Here is a 16,843-nt window from a genome sequence, read left to right on the forward strand (position 1 = left end):
GCTTTACCTGGGCACTTGTTTTACCTGGAATTGCACGTGATGGTTCAAAATAACCCCCTTAATGCCAGCCTTGGTTAACAGGATTTTATGGTTTCTGTTTATTGGAATTCTTGCTACTAATTTTAACTGTTTGCAAGAAGCTTTTAAATTCTGAAAATAACCCCCCTCCCCTCCCTTCCCGGCCCCAACATAAATAAGGGTAAATTTTCAGTTGCACTCTGGGCATTTGTGCCTCTGAAGGTTCCACAAAACAGGACAAAAACACACCAATACTAAGTTTAGGCAAATATTTTCCATAGAACGCTGCCTCCAGTATGAATTCCAGTAAATACATGACAGAACTTCCCAAAACAACATCTTCTTTAATTATCTGTATTTCCCTGAAGAAATGGGAAGGTTTCCAGCTGGTTACTTGACCTGAGGATTTCCAGTGTCCTGTGTAGGAAATCATCCCTAATAGAGTGTTTTATTAACTTTTAATTCAATTCTTCTGTGTTTTATTGACACTCTCTTGTTCCTCCTACTCTTTCCTCAGCTTCCACGTGCCAGATGTGGAGTATTTAAAAGTGTGAGGAGCTCTCTTGTGTGTTGCCACCACCTCTGAGAGCTTTCAGAGTCTCTAGAAAGGTTTGCTGACTCCCCTCTGTCCCAGGGAAACCAGAGGACGAGCATAAAACCATGATAATAAAAGCCAAATATCTTGTGGGAGCTCTGGGGATGAGTTGTGGGGTTTTTTTGGTTGAATCTCATGATTTTGGAAATAATCTTATGGCGTGTCTGACAAAAAGCGCTTGGGTCTGTTGGGGCTTGGTTTGTGTTGGCATCCCAGAGCAGAGCTCTGGTGTTGGAAAACTTGCTGCTTTATTTCTCCACCTTTCCCAGAGAATCCAGCAGGAGCTGTGGGAGGCAGGGAACTGGGCATGGAAGTGTGGAAATGCTCTTTCTGGATAGGAAATAAGTGAAATCTTACGGATTAGAACACCGGGGTCTGCTCAGACCCCTTTTTGAGGGTCTGCTTTCCAGTCAGGCAGGGCTGGTAATTCCAGTTTGGGTAGATCTGGGGGAAGCTGTGGTTTGGATGTTCCTCTGGAAGCTGTTCCTGCAGAGCTTTGGGGCACCAGCGAGTTGAGCTGCAGGAAGGACTTTGGTTTCTTCCAGCAGCTCCTTTGCCGTTCCGGTAACCGGGGAGGAAACTCGAGGCAGCTCCTTGTGGGACCTGGCAACCAGCAGAGCCCCGGGAATGCTGTGCCAACCTTCCAGCCCTGCTTCAGGAAGCCTTTGGCTGGAACAATAGGGGGGAGCAGGGGTGGAATTCCTGCCTCTGAGGGGTGTTTAAAGGGGCTTCAATCACTCTCGGCCTGTTCCCTCCTCACACGCATCCCAGGAATTGTGCTGCTTCCCACCTGCAGCCCTCCAGTGCTGTGGGGTTGGAACATCTGGTACCTGGCACAGCAGAAAAGCTGCTGAGCTGGCAGGTGGCTGCTGGAAAGGGACCTGAACTGTGCTTTCCTTGCTTGGAGTTTTGTCTCTCACCAGCTCCCAGTCCCTGCAGGTCTCAGGGGGGGGGGATAGAGCAGGAATCCCAGGGGGGAGGTTGTGCAGTGGCCCCGTTGCTCGGGCAGTTGTGGCTTGTTTTCCCTCCACGAGGGTGAGGTCTCACCAGCATCCTTGATTTACCCAGGATTTACTGCGTCCTGGGAGCTGGTGTGCTCTGGGAAGGGCAGAGCTGTACCCACAGCAGTGCTGTGGTCCCACCCCAGGGCTCAGGAGATGACTCGTTTTCCTTGGAAAGACAAGAGGGAAGGACACTGTTCCCGCCAAAGGTGGATGGAATGACATTTCTAGGAACTGCAAGGCAGGAAGTTCACTCATGGCATCACCAAGGAAGAAGAATCAGGTGACTCTTTGGTGACTCTTCAGGAGATGACACAGGGATTTTGGAAGTGGCAGCAAAAACTCATTAAAACTGGGGTTCCTCCACACAAGAACATCCAAGAAGGTTAATCCAAATGAAGGTGTAAATCCAAATACGGTTTTAATTTGGTTTAACTTAATTCCTCTGTTTGCTTGTGCTCTGGATGAAGGTGTCCACGCAGGGATTTAATTTCATCTAATAAAAGCACTTGGGTTCATATCCTTAATTAGTTTAGGGTGTACACGTGTCCTCTTCTTCCACGAGCGTTTTCAGACGACCTGTGGCCAAGGAATTGGACACCAGGGAAGTGATGCCCGTGTAGGTACAGGGATGGTGTTGCTGAGAAGCCAAGACACCTGGAGTGCTGTGTCCAGTTCTGGCCCCTCAGCTCAGGAAGGACATTGAGGGGCTGGAGCAGGTCCAGAGGAGAGCAACGAGGCTGGGGAAGGGACTGGAGCACAAGTGCTGTGAGGAGAGGCTGAGGGAGCTGGGGCTGTTCAGCCTGGAGAAGAGGAGGCTCAGGGGAGACCTCCTCACTCTCTGCAACTCCCTGACAGGAGGGGGGAGCCAGGGGGAGGTTGGTCTCTTTCCCAGGCAACCATCAGCAAGACAAGAGGGCTCAGTCTGAAGCTGTGCCAGGGGAGGTTTAGGTTGGAGATTAGAAAGAATTTCTTTGCAGAGAGGGTGCTCAGCCATTGGAATGGGCTGCCCAGGGAAGGGGTGGATTCTCCATCCCTGGAGGTTTTTAGGATGAGACTGGATGTGGCATCAGTGCCATGGGCTGGGAACCACAGCGGGGTTGGATCAAGGGTTGGACTTGATGATATCAGAGGTCCCTTCCAACCCAACTGATTCCATGATTCTATGATTCCCTTCCCTGCCTAAAAAGGGAAGCTGGAATGGAGCAATGTCTTTCCAGTATCCATCTCTTCCATGGGATCCCTTGTGTGGAGCGTGGCAGGGAGTTCCAACACCGATATTCCTGCATCTCACAGACAGGACAGCTGGGGAGCCTCAAAATGCTGAATCTTGGGAAACACATCTCAACTTTGCCATTTAACTTGCATCAACACTCCAAGCTTGACATCACCGAACTTCAAACCCGGTTCATTTGCAGGTTGGGGAATTTATAAGTTCCACAATTAAAACTTGTCCTGATTTGAGCAGCAGGACTTTCGTTCCTGCCTCCTCCCTCCCACTTCCCTGCTTCTCACCACCTTTCTGTTCCACTTCACTTCCCAGAAGGACCAGCAGAAAACTTCACCAAATCTATAATTTGCTGCACCAGAGAACCACATGGGAGGTTGTTGCTTTCTTAAAAACACCCAGATTTTTTTCGTGTTTCAAATGCCTCTTTTGCTGGAGTTCTCTGTTCCTCCTGGAGTTTTCTGGCCACACTGCAGAGCTGGCCAGGCTGGCCATGAACAGCCTGCTGTGGAATGCAGTGTCGTGGCACTCGAGGAATCCACTGATCTCTGGACCAAGAGCAAGATGTTGTTTATTGTTGCTTTATAAAGGTTGTTTCGGGTCTATAAAAACTCGTTCTCCGGCGCTGTCGGCTCCGAGCTTCGCTCGGCGTCGTAAATGTCCCGGGTGTGAGGCACATCTGCTCAACGGGGTTGGATGGGCTCTGGGAAGGCTCAGACTCTGTCTTGGGCTGGGTTTATCCATCTGGGCTCAAAGGATATTTTTTTTTTCCTGGTGAATTGATCCCTTTTCGTGTTGATATCAGCGTATCCTGGCTGAGATTCCTCACTTCTGGGCTGAAAACGCCTGGAAAGGTTTTGTGAGAGACGATGATAAACTTCAGGGGTTTTGAGCTGTTTAACTCTTTTGCTGCTTAAGTCTAAATGTCTGCTTCTGTGATCCCTTGGGAGTTGATCCCTTGGGAGTTGATCCCTTGGGAGTTGATCCCTTGGGAGTTGATCCCTTGAGAATCAATCCCTTGGAAATCCATGTGAGCGCTGGGACACAACAATCCAACACACCCCCTTTGAACTTGGGATCCTAAAGCTCTTCCTGGGGATTATTTTGTGTCTCCCGTGTGTATATGGCAACATTTTCACTCCTAAATGATCCTTGGACCTCTTTGTAAGTTCTTTTATCCCTTTGGGAAAAGGGCTTCACAGCTGGGAGCCCGCTGGAGCACAACCTCTTGTCTTGGAATGTTGGGTGGCATTTAGGACATAAAACCTGCACGGCCCCAATTCTGCTGAAATTGGAAGAAAACAAAGCTTAGCCTGGCTTGAACTGGGTCTGTTCTTTCTTTCCCTGGAGTTAAAACCTCAGGTGAGGGTTGGAACTCAAAAGCCTTCGTGAGTTCTAAAATCACAGCGAAGCAAAAGGGCTGAAATTGGGCAGTTTGGAGCAGATTTGAGGGGGTCTTAGAGCTCACAGGAATATGACTTTTTAAATGTAAGCAAACGAATCTGGAGGAAGAGGCTGATTGTTGAAACAGGCAACGTAACAACAGTTTGCTTTTCCAAGCTTTCTCTTGGAAAAAATTTGCTTTGCCTCTCCTCGGGCCGAGATCTGTAATAAATTTTCCCTTCAAGTGTCCATTTTTTAACTCAAAACTTATATAAACACCAGAGAGAGACTCAGCTGAGCTGTTCTGTGCCCGAAATGTGGTGTAGGGAGGAACAAAGTGTCACCTCTGAGCTGTTCTCCTGCACCAAAAGGTCACCTTAGTTTTATCCCTTTTCTAGGTATAAATCTCTTATCTCGGGAGTTTTTGCCTTTTCTTGCTCGGAATTCTCTGTATTTCCCTGAACCTGTTGTCTTTAAAAATGATATAAAGTAAAAAAAAAAAAAAAAAAAAATACAGGTGGAAAAAATCAAGCTGAGCTGGTTTTTGGTGGTGAATGTTGGAGCTTTTACATTTCTCTGAGGTAATTTTTGGTTTATTCATTTGTTTGGTTTTTTTTTTTTTTTTTTAGGATGCTGTGACGTCAAAACCAGTCATCCAGTTTCAAGGGAGCCAAGGGGTAAGTTTGTATACCTGGATTGCCTTGGGAAGTTCCACAGCTGATGGCAGGAATTTGTGCTGTTCCAGCTCAAGGAATGATGATGCTCTGATTGCTGAAAGGGAGAGGTTGAGAGGTCCAAGGAAAGCTTTTTTCCCCCCCCTTTGTTTCCTTACCTTGCTAAACCCACCTGAAATCCACCTTTAGAAGGTGAAATCCAGCTTTAGGAGGATGTGCTGATGGGTAGGACAAGGAAAAGAGCACAGCAATCCAGGGAAACCTCACCTGTATCCCAAGGGAACAACACCTGGTAGAGTCAGTGCAGGACTTTGTGGGGTCCCACTTATTTCCAGCAGCAAAAAGTCCGAGTTTTTGAAGCTTTGTTTAACATACCTGTGCAATTCCTGTGAGTACCAGCAGTTATTTTCTGTTTAGGGGTTTTATTTCTCCAACTTCTGCTCCAATGCCTGAACTCCAGGGTATTTATAGCCCCTGGAAACTCTCCTGGTGCCAGTTGCTGACAAGGTTGAGATTTACGTGGTGGTGTTGCTGGTAAAGCCATGCAGCTCTTCAGTGAGCTTGAAAAATGTCATTTAAATACCTTTTATTTATTAAAAAACCCCTCTCTCTGCGTTCAGCTTTAGTCTTTGCATAAAGAAGGGAGATTTTAATTTTTAAATATTTTTTTTCCCCCCAAGAATCTGAACTCAGCTGTGAGCAGCTTCTCGTTTTTATTTTTATGCCACTGGCACGTTAAAACTTTCAGAAAGTTGCTTGAATTAAGCAGACACTAAATCCAGCACGTTGGCCTTGCCCACATACTACTTTGTGACATTATTCTCACTAACAGCACACAGAAAATACAGCAGGAAAGACATGATTGTTATTGTAAGTTCAGAAGTAAAATACAGAGCTCCTTGTGCTGGGAAATACAGAAAGGAGCAATTTCCAGGTTTGTTGTTGTTGGTTTTGTTTTGTTTTTTTTTTTTTACTTTGTTTGGAATTAAACTTCCCTGAAAGTTGAGATCAAAATCAAAAGTGAGTGGGGGGAAAATTTTTTTAAGGACATGTGGATTTGTCTTTATTAGAAGAAAAACAGTTTTGCACATCCTAAAGAATAAAAAGCTGGGAATGCTTTCCCTTTGGAGAGCACATTGTGAGGATCTGCCCCTGACTTTTCCTGTAAAGCTGCTTAAGTTTTGGAAATGCCTCCCCTTGATATATTTTTAACTTGAGAAGTAGCAAAAGGAAGGGGAGAACAGCTTTAAAACACTCCCCTGCCCTGAGGCTCTTTGGGTTCCACGTGGATCAGAGGTGGACAGGGCTTAACAAAAAAACCACTGTTTGAAAGGGCTGTGGTTTCTTGTTGTAATTCAGAATACTTTCAAATTACGTGGAATATTTTCAAATTACATGTAGTATTTTCAAATCACGTGGAATATTTTCAAATTACATGTAGTATTTTCAAATTATGTGGAATATTTTCAAATTACATATAGTATTTTCAAATTATGTGGAATATTGTCAAATTACATGTAGTATTTCCAAATCACGTGGAATATTTTCAGACTACGTGGTCCTCACAAAAATCAATATTAACTTCCAGAGAGGATTTTTTTTGGGGGGGGGGGGTGGGAGAGCTGCCAGTTACCTGTGTGAGCCCCTGGAAAAAGGGGGTGGGAGGGAGGATGTGGCACCCAGGGCTGACCTCAGCTCGTTAATTAATTGCCCTGACGAGTTAAAGGCCAAAGGTAGAGCTTTGAAGGGATCCAGCTCCATGGGAGCAGAGAGAGAAAGAGCTCTTTGTCCCTTCAGGATTATTTTTCCTGGGTATGACAAGGAGCTGGCAGCTGGGGAACCATCTGCTTTTAAGGGTAGGACTCTCAGGATTCTCCTGCTTTAAGGAGCTGAGGCTTGAAATGCTTTCGAGGGATCCTCCATCAACTGGACTCCAGAGAGAATTCCAGGAATTTCACAGGCTCTCAAAAAGTCCAGATGATGACATTAAAACAGATTTTGTTTAGCTGCTTATTTTTTAAATTGGTTTCCTCCACTGTTCCTTAATTCCCCCATTTGTTGCCTTCCTGTTTTGCTTCCCAGAAAAAAAACGTGGCTCCCTTTTGTACGTGGGATTTCAGAGCAGTGGGGTGAGATTTTTAGTAATTATGAGGTTTTAATAGTGGGAATTTTCTGTGCAAATATCCCCCTCACAAGAAGGGAAAGCTTTACTTGATGATTAGGGGAGGCAGGACATAAAATAAGAATGTTTTTTATATATATATATATATTTTATATATATATAGGAATGTGCTTCTTCTTTAATTCTCCAGAAGCCTTTATTTAAATTACTGTGTCCGTGTCTTTTCACCTATTCCAGTGTCAGGGATATTTTCAGTTGCTAGTAGACACAAAAGCAACTTTCATGTTCGATACACTAATTAACCAGGGGAGGGAATTGTTGGGAATAAAAGACCAGGTCAGGAAGGTGTTTTAGAAAAGGAGGATTTGGGTTCTAGCCCAAAATAAAACAGCTGTTCCAGTGGCAAGGCACAAAAACCTCCTGCACGGGCCCTGGTCTGGATGGAATCTCTCAGGAGTTTATAAAAAGCTGGGATGTATTTCTCTACAGGAGTGCTGCTCTTGTTAATGGCTTTGGCAGGGCAATATTCCGTGGAATAATCACAATTTCAGTCCTAGTAACCAGCTTGTAACGAGCAGAGCGTTGCTCTGCTTTGAGCTGCTAAAATGGGACTGTGGATATGCCTTAAGAACAGCACCTGGTTGTTAGTTTTTCATCACAAAGTGAGTTATTTTGGATGGTTTTGTAAGGTTTTATGCCCATTTCTTGCTTGTTTCAACGTGCACATAAATTAGAATTTCAGAGCCTGAGTACCCCAAGCGTTACAAGCAGTGATAGTTATGCACAACTGGACAAGGAAAGGCTGAAAAAGCTTCTATTTTGGCCAAAAAGACACTCAGAATCAGAGCTCAGCTTGGGTGAAATTTGCAGGTGCTCGGTGGGGAGAGAAGGGAAGGAACTGAACTGAGAGAGGGGTAAAAAAAAAAACCCTTTCAGGTGCCCAAAACACGTGTGTTGTGGAGCTTTTTAACATGACTGTTGGGGGGGAAAAAATCCCATTGCTTTGTGATGGGAAAATACAACGTTTCTCCCAATTTCTGGGCCTGAAGCTGTGCTGGTGTTAACAGAGGGAGGTGAAAAATCTCCATTCAGAGCAAGCCCTGCCCAGATTGAATGTTACTTGAAAGAGGGGAAACAGAAGTCACATCTGTACCGAGCTATTTTTAAGTGTCTCTGGTTACTGGTGCAGCGCTCAGCACCAAAATTAGGGCTCCCTCAAAGCAGTCCCCATGCTGATTTGGTGGCTTGAGAAACCTTCTGTTTTCAGCTAAAAATAATTCCTAGATAACGGCCCCGGGTTTCGTACACTCCACTTTTCAGTACTGGAGTGACTCTGCCTCCTGCCTCCTTTTCCATCCTCGGAAAAAGCTGCAAAAACTCTACAAAAATGCCCAAATTGGGGCTCCTGGAGATGTTTTTTTTTTTTCCCCCAATGGTAAATCAGGAGCGAGGAGAAAGTTCTGTGGTGTGTGAATATATGGTTTGGTTGCTTTCCTATTTTGCTTCCTCTGGGGAATCCCGTTAACTTTTGCGTGCAGTGGGATTTTTAAAGCCAGGGGTTGTGAGATTTTAGCAGTTGGAATGATGAGGTCCTGATGGTGGGAATTTTCTGTGCAAATATTCCCCTCTCACAGGGAAGGGAAGCTTTTCTTTTACAAGCTCAAATTGTTTGCAGCACGACTGGATCCCCCCAACCAACAGCTCCGGAAGGGGAACGACCCCCTCGAATTCACCTTTTCTCCCCGTTCCCACCGAATTAATCTGCAAAAATACCCCCAATCTGCTGGTTCCAGGACTCTGTTCTTGTAAAGCAGAAGGGAATTTTATTCCCCCTGCCCTGGGTGGGGGCAGAGGGTGCAGGGCCAGATTAAAAGGGCTCCAGGCTGGTGCTGCACGTTTGGCAGGGGAGATAACGGGGCTCCTCAGGGAGGGCCCAGCAGCACCCACATCCCCCCCAAATCTGCTCCCAGGTATTTTTAGCCCCGGATCCCCGGGGATAACTCATCCCTCTGTATAAAACAAGGCTCAACCCCAGGTTCCTGGGCTTGCCTTTGGAAGAAGGGAGCTCTGTTTGAGGGCAGGGAGACGCTGCGGGGGCTCAGCCCGAGAACATCCCTGTGGTTTAGCAGAGGGGCACAGATGCTCTGGGTCGCTTTTCCAGGCTGCTGGAGACATCTGAGGTCAAAAGGAAACCACCCAAAACCCCCCCCTGTCCCGGCAGCAGTCCTTCCTGAGCGCAGTCAGAGGGGGATGGTTTTGCTGGGAGTGTGTATTTTCTGCATTTATGTGGCAATCCGGGTAAATATAAACCCGTGCGGTTGAGTGCAGCCCAAAATAGGTTGCAACTGATGTTCCTTCTGTCTGGTTTTTCTGGGAGCCATCTTAATTATCAAATATTGATGTGATAGTAGAGCTCAGAGGTTGACATTTACGTTGGGTCTCCAAATGCAGAGGGGAGAGAGAGTTTCCCTTTTGAAAAATGAATGGCTCGGGGTGAGGGGGAAGAAGGAAAAAACAATGCAGGGCTGGCTGTGGAGTTGTCTGAGGAGCACAGTTAATGCTTGATTAAATATTTAATTTAGCAGCAGCGTCACACTCTACTGTGAGCCATGAAATCTTGTTATGGAATTATAATATCTTAAAAAAGAAGAAGGGTGCTACCTAGTGACCTGGCTGGTGCTATGTTTAGTGCTGGCTCACTAATTCGAAAGAAACAAGCCCTGAGTGTTCTAAATTGAATATAAACAGTCTGTTTTGAGCCTGAATCAATAGAATTGGGTCAGATTCCTAGAGCAAGGTTATTGTGGGCTCTGTTTGAGAGGCAGCAAGTCCCCTACTCGCATCTCTGTGCTGTCTGTGGCTGCCCTTTCCCTCTGTGTGTCCACACGCAGTGGGACAACTCGAATTCTCCTCGTAGCCTCTTGCCCTCCTGTGCAGAAATCCAGGTGCTTTACCTGCAGTGGGTGGCAAAACGCCTAAAAGCACCGTGGCTGCAGGAGAACAGGGTTCTGTGCCAGCCTGGGGCACCCGGGTGACCGATGGTTCCCCTCTCCCGAACAGCACATCGCGATCCCGAGGCCCGACCGACCGACGGAAGTGAGGACCTTCACGTTTTACCTTTCAAATATTGGCAAGGACAGCCCCCAGGGGAGCTTTGACTGCATCCAGCAGTATGTGTCCAGGTGAGTGGTACCTCCAAAAAAAAAAAAAACACACCACCTTTTTTTTTTAACCTACCTTCCGTGGCATCTTTTCCCTGACAAACCTGGGCAAAGCTCAATAGGTGCTCTTCGTTTTTAGAGTCTTTCTCGTCTGTCTGAGTGTGGTTTTAGGAAGCATCTGAGTTCTCTCCTGAGCTCCCTGAGCTTTGGAAGCATTTGAGTTCCCTCTCAGCTCCTCTGCGTCCCCCACTAATATTTAACTGGCACAACCCCCGTTGTCCCCCGGTGTCATTTGCAGTGTTGGGAGGACCTTTTCCATGGTTTGTTTGGTTTTTTTCTCAGCAATGGCAATATCCACCTGGATTGCCTTGGGAGCATACAGGACAAAATCACCGTGTGTGCTACTGATGATTCCTACCAGAAGGCGAGGCAGAGCATGGCACAGGCCGAGGAGGAGACGCGCAGCCGGAGCGCCATCGTCATCAAACCCGGGGGGAGATACGTAGGTAAGCCCCCTCTCCATTCTGGGGGCTCTTCTCCAGGTTCTGGAGCCACTGCTGATGTTGTTTGCTTGCCCATGGCAGTCTCTGGTGGTTCCTTAGGGGTGTCTGGTTTAGGGTGTTGCTCTCCTTGTGTTGTGTCGCCTTCACGGTTCCATCATCGCCTCAGGGCTCTGCCCAGAGCAGCTGTGGCTTCCCTGTCCCTGGAAGTGTCCCAGGCCACTTGGATGGGACTCAGAGCAACCTGGTCTTAGTGGAAGGTGTCCCTGCCCGTGGCAGGGGGTGGAACTGGATGATCTTTAAGGTCCCTTCCAAGCCAAACCACCGTGGTGCTGTCGGGGCCGTGTGTGTGCAGTGACATCCCTGGCTGGCTGCAGGTCACGTCTGTCACGCTGGGAGCACCCTGCTGACCCATCACAGTGTCTGTGCCCATGGCCAGCTCAGCTAAAACGTGCCACACAGCTGGTGTGTGTGCCCACTCCAGAGCAGAACGTGCCATGGGTCGTGTTAATGAGCAGAGAGACCACAGATCATCTCACTGTGACAGCAGGAGGAAAACCTTAGGAGAGGAAGTAAAACCGTGGCCAATATCACAAGGAGCCTGCAGAGACCCAGCTTTTAGGCTGCTTAACCTCAGGTCACAAACTTAGGGCACAAACACGAAGCAGAAAGCAGAGTTTGGTTATTTTTTTTCTTTCTGGGGCAGCTGTTTTTCCTGCAGCCCATGTGATCTGTAGCCAGTCTCTGCTCAGAGGATCTGGGATGAGAAGGGTGAAGTTGCAAAATGTAGAACTGACCCTGACTCACTGGCAGAGTGCTCAAAGGCTGAGAAACGAGATAATAATCAGGAAGGAAATGCATTGATTTCCTGTAGACTAGAAGATTATTTTGTTTAGCTCCTCTTTGAGAACATTACAGTAAGTGCATGAAGTTAAGGCTCGTGAGGGAGAAGCTTCTCAAAAGCAAATTGCTTCCCGGGGAGACGGAGCAGAACTTCTTTGATTTAAAAATACCCCTGCTAAAACCTTTTCACTGCCCTGAAAATGGAGCTGTGTAAAAGCAGTGGCCGCTCCTAGATAAGATGTCAGCGTTGAAGGCAGGAAGGGGGGGGAGCACTGGTCCAAGAAGGAAGAGCCTGGAAAGGACAGTCCTGGTGTGGGATACGCACATTCCCGGTGTGCCAGCACCATCAGCTGATTCCCATTCCCGGCAGGCCGGGTTGGAGGCACAGCACTGGCTCTCACATTTCCATGAGAACACGGAGCTCAGCACTTCAGCGGCAGTGGAGTCCTTCCAGGCAGGCTCAGATGTGGAAAAATTTATAGGAAATGTTGAAATTGGAGAGAGCAGCAAGAACTCACAGATGTGAACTGGCACTTGGATAAATCCATGTGTAAATAGATGCCTGCAGGTAAAGCTGCAGGGGATGTGTGTGCTTAACATCCACACTAAATGTGCGTGTGCATCCATATCCATGCACCTGCATAAATATTTTAAGATCCTTTGTGTTCTGGCTTAACTCAGTTGTTTTTTATTCTTTTTTTTTTTTTCTTTTCCTATCACTGCACATTTTGGCTGCAGCCTCAAGTGGAAACCTCCCAATGTGTGTTTTTACTGTTCGTGACCTGGCAGAACAGTTAAGGGAGCTCTAGAAAGCTGACGAATCTTCTCTCGTCCCAGTTGCTGGAAACAAAAAAAAAACCCAGTTGACCTCTGGATTTTGGGGGATGTTCTAACACAGGAATCGTTGCTGTTCTGCCCCTCTCACCTTAGCTCAGCCCTGACAAGAGGTTGGTTTGCTCAGAGCAACCCCGTGGTGGTGTGTGATTAAAAAAAGCCAGGAAACGGGGCCTGGGTTACGCAACCCGAGCTCAGCCAAACAAACAGTGCAGACAATCCCCAGTATCTTGAGATGACTCAGTTGGGAACGTGGCTTCCTAGCAGTGGAGAAGTGCCATCCTGGAATAAACCTCCAAGAGAGAGAGACACTCGCAGGAAACGCTGGGTGTTGTTTGTCCTGGAGAAGGTCACTTTCCCTCCAGCCCAGGGGATTATTGGTTGTGCCTCCACGGCCTTCAGACCTTGGAACCTGCCTGTTTTCTTCCCAGATTTTGCTTGGTTTGGTAGCAGGAACCTGACTGTGGGACCTGCTGTGTTCAGGAGAGCCCAGTTCTTTGATTTGGGGCTGCTGTGAGGGTCTGTTCGTCGGTGGGAATGGGGGAAAACGAGCTCTTGGATCGTGCTGTCGGCATCCAGGAACAACACTGAGGAAGCCAAGGTGCACTTTGGAGGCAGCTTTACATTCTCAGTTCTCTGAAAACCCAACTGGAGGGGTTGAAGCAGCTCTTAGCCCAGGGCAGAAGGGGTTATTCTATGAGCACAGACAGCACCCTGATGAATAGGCTGATGGCCCAGTGTCAGCCCCATTCATGGGGCCGTGTTTGGAGGGGGAAGGGAGGTGGACCCAGCCCCATAAAGTTCCTATTGTTCTAAAAGCAGAAACATCTGCTGGAGGAGCGTTTTTGCTGAGCTCAGCAGCGGGGAGCCGCTCGTTGACCAGTTCTGGTCTTTCCACTCCCGTATTTCCACTCTTCTACATAATAATGCAGAATTTTCTTCTCATGGGGGAGGAGGGGGGGGGGGGAAATAGTTAGATTAACCGTGGGGATACGTGCACTTGGGATAAATGAAAAGCTGGCAAACAAAGGGAGCTTTATGTGAGCTGGTGGCCAATAATACTCAGGTTTCCAGAGCTTGGTGTTGCTGTTTACTTGTTACGAGCTTGTCATGAACCATAAAACTCCTGGGATGCTCGTTCCGTGTCGGAGCAGAGGGGGTTGTGCTGGTTGTGTTTTGTCCTTCCTTGTCATCTTGTGGCACTTCAGGGGGCCTGCTGAACTGTGTTGACAGCCCACTGGCCTTTTGCAAGGTGACTGCTGCAGTTCACTATTCTCATCTCATTTTAGGCAAAAAGGTTCAGGTGCGTAAACCTGCACCAGGAGCTTCCGATGCTGTTCCCTCCAGGAAGCGCCCAACGCCAGTCAACCTTGCCAGTGCAATAAAGAGAGGCAATAGTGCCATTTCTCAGAGACCCTTCAAAGATAGGGTTGTGCACTTACTGGCACTAAAGCCTTATAAGAAACCTGAACTTATTCTCAGATTGCAGAAGGATGGACTTTCTCAGCAGGACAAGGATTTGCTGGATAACCTTCTGCAACAGGTTTGTACTCTTTGGACGGAGGCAATGATTTTTAGGTAAAGGGAAATGTCTTCTCAGAACCCCTCCCGTGTCAGTCTTAACCTGTTATCTCCAAACTGCAGCTCAGTGTGTCTCTAAAGGCCGTGGGTGACACAGTTCCCAGCTCAGGGTGCTGTTGCAGAGATAGCAGGGTTAGGGGGGTTTGCAGCCAAGCTGGATGATTTTGGCTCACCAGATCAGTCCTGTCAGAGGAACACTTCTGCTTGGTCACGGGGAGGATTGTCTGACAGAGGATCTACAAACTTCCTTGATTTGTTATAACCTGTCAATGTCTGTATTTTTATCCTCGTGGACGTAAAGGAGCAACGCTGTGTGTTGGTACATGGGGTTTTTTTCTATGTGAAGGAAAAGATGTCCCTTCTCCTTTTTTTTTTTTTTTTGTTGTATTGCTCTGAGCCTTTCCTGCTTGGAAGTGCCACTGGTTAGGTGTGAAGATCATGCAGCTCCTTGCCAAGCACATTATTTGTATGTCAAGTGTGAAAGCTGTCTCCAGGCTGAATCAGTTCCTAACACTTGGGAGTCAGGTTGAAGGTGCCATTTTAGGCCTTGCAGTAAATCCCTTTATTGCTTTCTAAAACACATCATGGCTATTTATTTAAGTGCTGCAGCTGCCCTCTTCTGTATTGGAATATATCCTGGAAAATATTCTGATGTTTGTTTGGGTTTTTTTTTCATTCTACTCCTTTCCAGAGCTGAAAAAACCCTGAGACAGGACTCAGTTTGCCCCCAGGGCACAGGGCAGGTCCCATTAAACCCGGGCAGTTTCCAGCTGGCACAACTCGCTCCTTCCTTTAAGACCTTAATCCTGGAACCCTTAATTTTTTTTTTTTCCTAGCAGCGCTGGGACTCTTTGGAGCACCTTTTGAGTTGCTATAAATAGGTTTTCAGACTAGAAACTCTCTTCCTGAGGATCCCTCTGGACCCGATGCTCCCCCGAAGCCCCGGCGGGGAAGCGGCGCATGCGGCCGCGGGGGCCCCGGCTCGGCCTTAAATGCTGATTTGGCTGGAAACAGTGTGTTGCTCGTAAAAGTTAATCCCTCTCAGCCCTCCCAGGGCTCCCCTCCCATCCACCAGCAGACACAAGATAAGCTAAAAATTACAGGCTGTGTTAAAGCTCCACACGTCTAAATCCGTCGAGGTGTGGGTTTCGTTGGGCCTCTTGCATCTCTCGCAGGACTCCGTGTTCCTGACGGCCTTTTTGCCTCGTTTTGCAAGGTTTCTATTTTTGGGAGGGCCCCGGGGTGGAGCTTCCAGAGTCCCCACACAAGAGCAAAACAAGGAGGTAGCAGCAGCTCTCAGGCTCCGCGGAGAGAAGGAAAATCCCAAATTGTTCTTCCCGGGCTCCAGAAACAGGCCGGGAGAACCGGGAGAAATTCCGGGAGACTGCTTGAAAAAGGAGCCCTGGCTTTGCTTTTGTCTCTTGGGTGTGTTTACAGGGACACCTCGGTGTAAAAACACGGCTCAAATTCTTCTTGTATTTTGGCTCAGGATTTTGGAAAGCTGACAGGAACTTGAAAGGAAAAACAAAGTGTTGGTCGTGTAAACTGATAACTGGGCTTTCTATTTTTCTCTTATCAGGAGAGTTCGCTGTGTTACTTGTGCAGCATTTTTTTGCTTTGAACTGCCTGGATTTTTAATGTTTTTTTAATATTTGGTCGTAGCCTCCCTGAAGCAAAAGCAGAGGAATCAGCAGCATCTTCAGTTCATTTGAGACTTTCCACTCCTTCTCTTGTTTTTGAGGCATTTTACTGCTGTGTGGATAATAGGAATCCCTAAGCACAGCCATCTCCTGAATGGAGGGAGCCTTGGAGAAGAGTAATCCCAGAGCAGATGCACAGTGTCTCCATGGACTGAGTAAAAACATCTCCCAGTTTCAGAGGTGTAACAGTCCCTCAAGCTCAGGGGCTCAGGCAGGGAATTTTGGGATGCAACTGCTGGCTTGGCCAGTGGGTCAGCCTGGCTGTGGCAGAGCCTTTGGCACCTGGGCCTCTGTGTCCCTCCTCAAACACACATTTAAGGCTTTATTTTCTTCTTAAACTTGCAGTGCTCTGCAAGCACAGGTTTTCCCAGAGAAGCTGTGGCTGCCCCATCCCTGGGAGTGTCCAAGAGCAGGTTGGAGCAACCTGGGCCAGTGAAAGGTGTCCCTGCCCATGGAATGAGATGAGCTTTAAGTTCCTTTCCCACCCAAACCACTCCATGACTCTGTGAATCACCTGAGAGAGGTTCACTATCAGTTGAAGCCTGATTTGGGCTCTTTGCCTTGTTCCAACACTGGATTTTTCGCAACCAGCAGCAGCAAGAAGTTGAATTTTCAGTCGAGCTGTGGAAAGACTGATCCGAGTGGGATAACTCTGAACCAGTTGTTTCCATCCTAATCCTAACCCTGCCTGTTCCAGCAGTGTTTCCTACCCAGGCAGGGTTTTGTGGGGGAAACTCCACGGGGTGGAACTGGATAAAATGTCAGGCAGCGCGTGCTGAGCTCCCCGCGGTGCCCAGGCTGCAGATCACAGGTTCTGCTCTTGCCCTGAAGTACCCTTGGAAAAGTTCTCTGTGCAGTCCAGTGGATCTGCATTCTCCTCTCTGCTCCCTGAGAAAGCAGCTCTCTGTCACCTCTTTCCCTGGCTCATTCAGCGAGGAAATATCTCCTGGCAATTGTTAACTAAATTATTGCCACGAGAGTTCCTCTCTCAGCCATAAACTGCCCTGTTTTGGCTGTGGCACAGGTGTGATAAGAGAACTGCCTGTTCCCATTAGGGTTTGTTTCCAGGTGTTCCCATAAACTGCTGTTGTGCTGGTCCAGGCTACCCAAGCTGAATAATCTTTTTAGATATGACTTATTTCCCCACTAAACTGGATGTGCTTTAGGAACTCGTTATGAATTATTGCAGTGACAAGGCAGAAG

General features: G+C 47.6%; 1 protein-coding gene across 2 annotated transcripts in view; it reads left to right on the forward strand.

The window, feature by feature from the left end:
- The window catches only part of ELL (elongation factor for RNA polymerase II), a 56,867-nt gene that overhangs the window by 24,576 nt on the left and 15,448 nt on the right, over positions 1-16,843 (forward strand). For both annotated transcript variants that reach the window (XM_032711706.1, XM_032711707.1), the window contains exons 2-5: positions 4,855-4,902; positions 10,082-10,203; positions 10,525-10,688; positions 13,649-13,902. In XM_032711706.1, the coding sequence (XP_032567597.1) occupies positions 4,855-4,902; positions 10,082-10,203; positions 10,525-10,688; positions 13,649-13,902 (588 nt within the window). The remainder of the gene's footprint in view (positions 1-4,854; positions 4,903-10,081; positions 10,204-10,524; positions 10,689-13,648; positions 13,903-16,843) is intronic.

This window comes from Chiroxiphia lanceolata, chromosome 27, assembly GCF_009829145.1.
Source record: "Chiroxiphia lanceolata isolate bChiLan1 chromosome 27, bChiLan1.pri, whole genome shotgun sequence".
Lineage (NCBI taxonomy): Eukaryota > Metazoa > Chordata > Aves > Passeriformes > Pipridae > Chiroxiphia > Chiroxiphia lanceolata.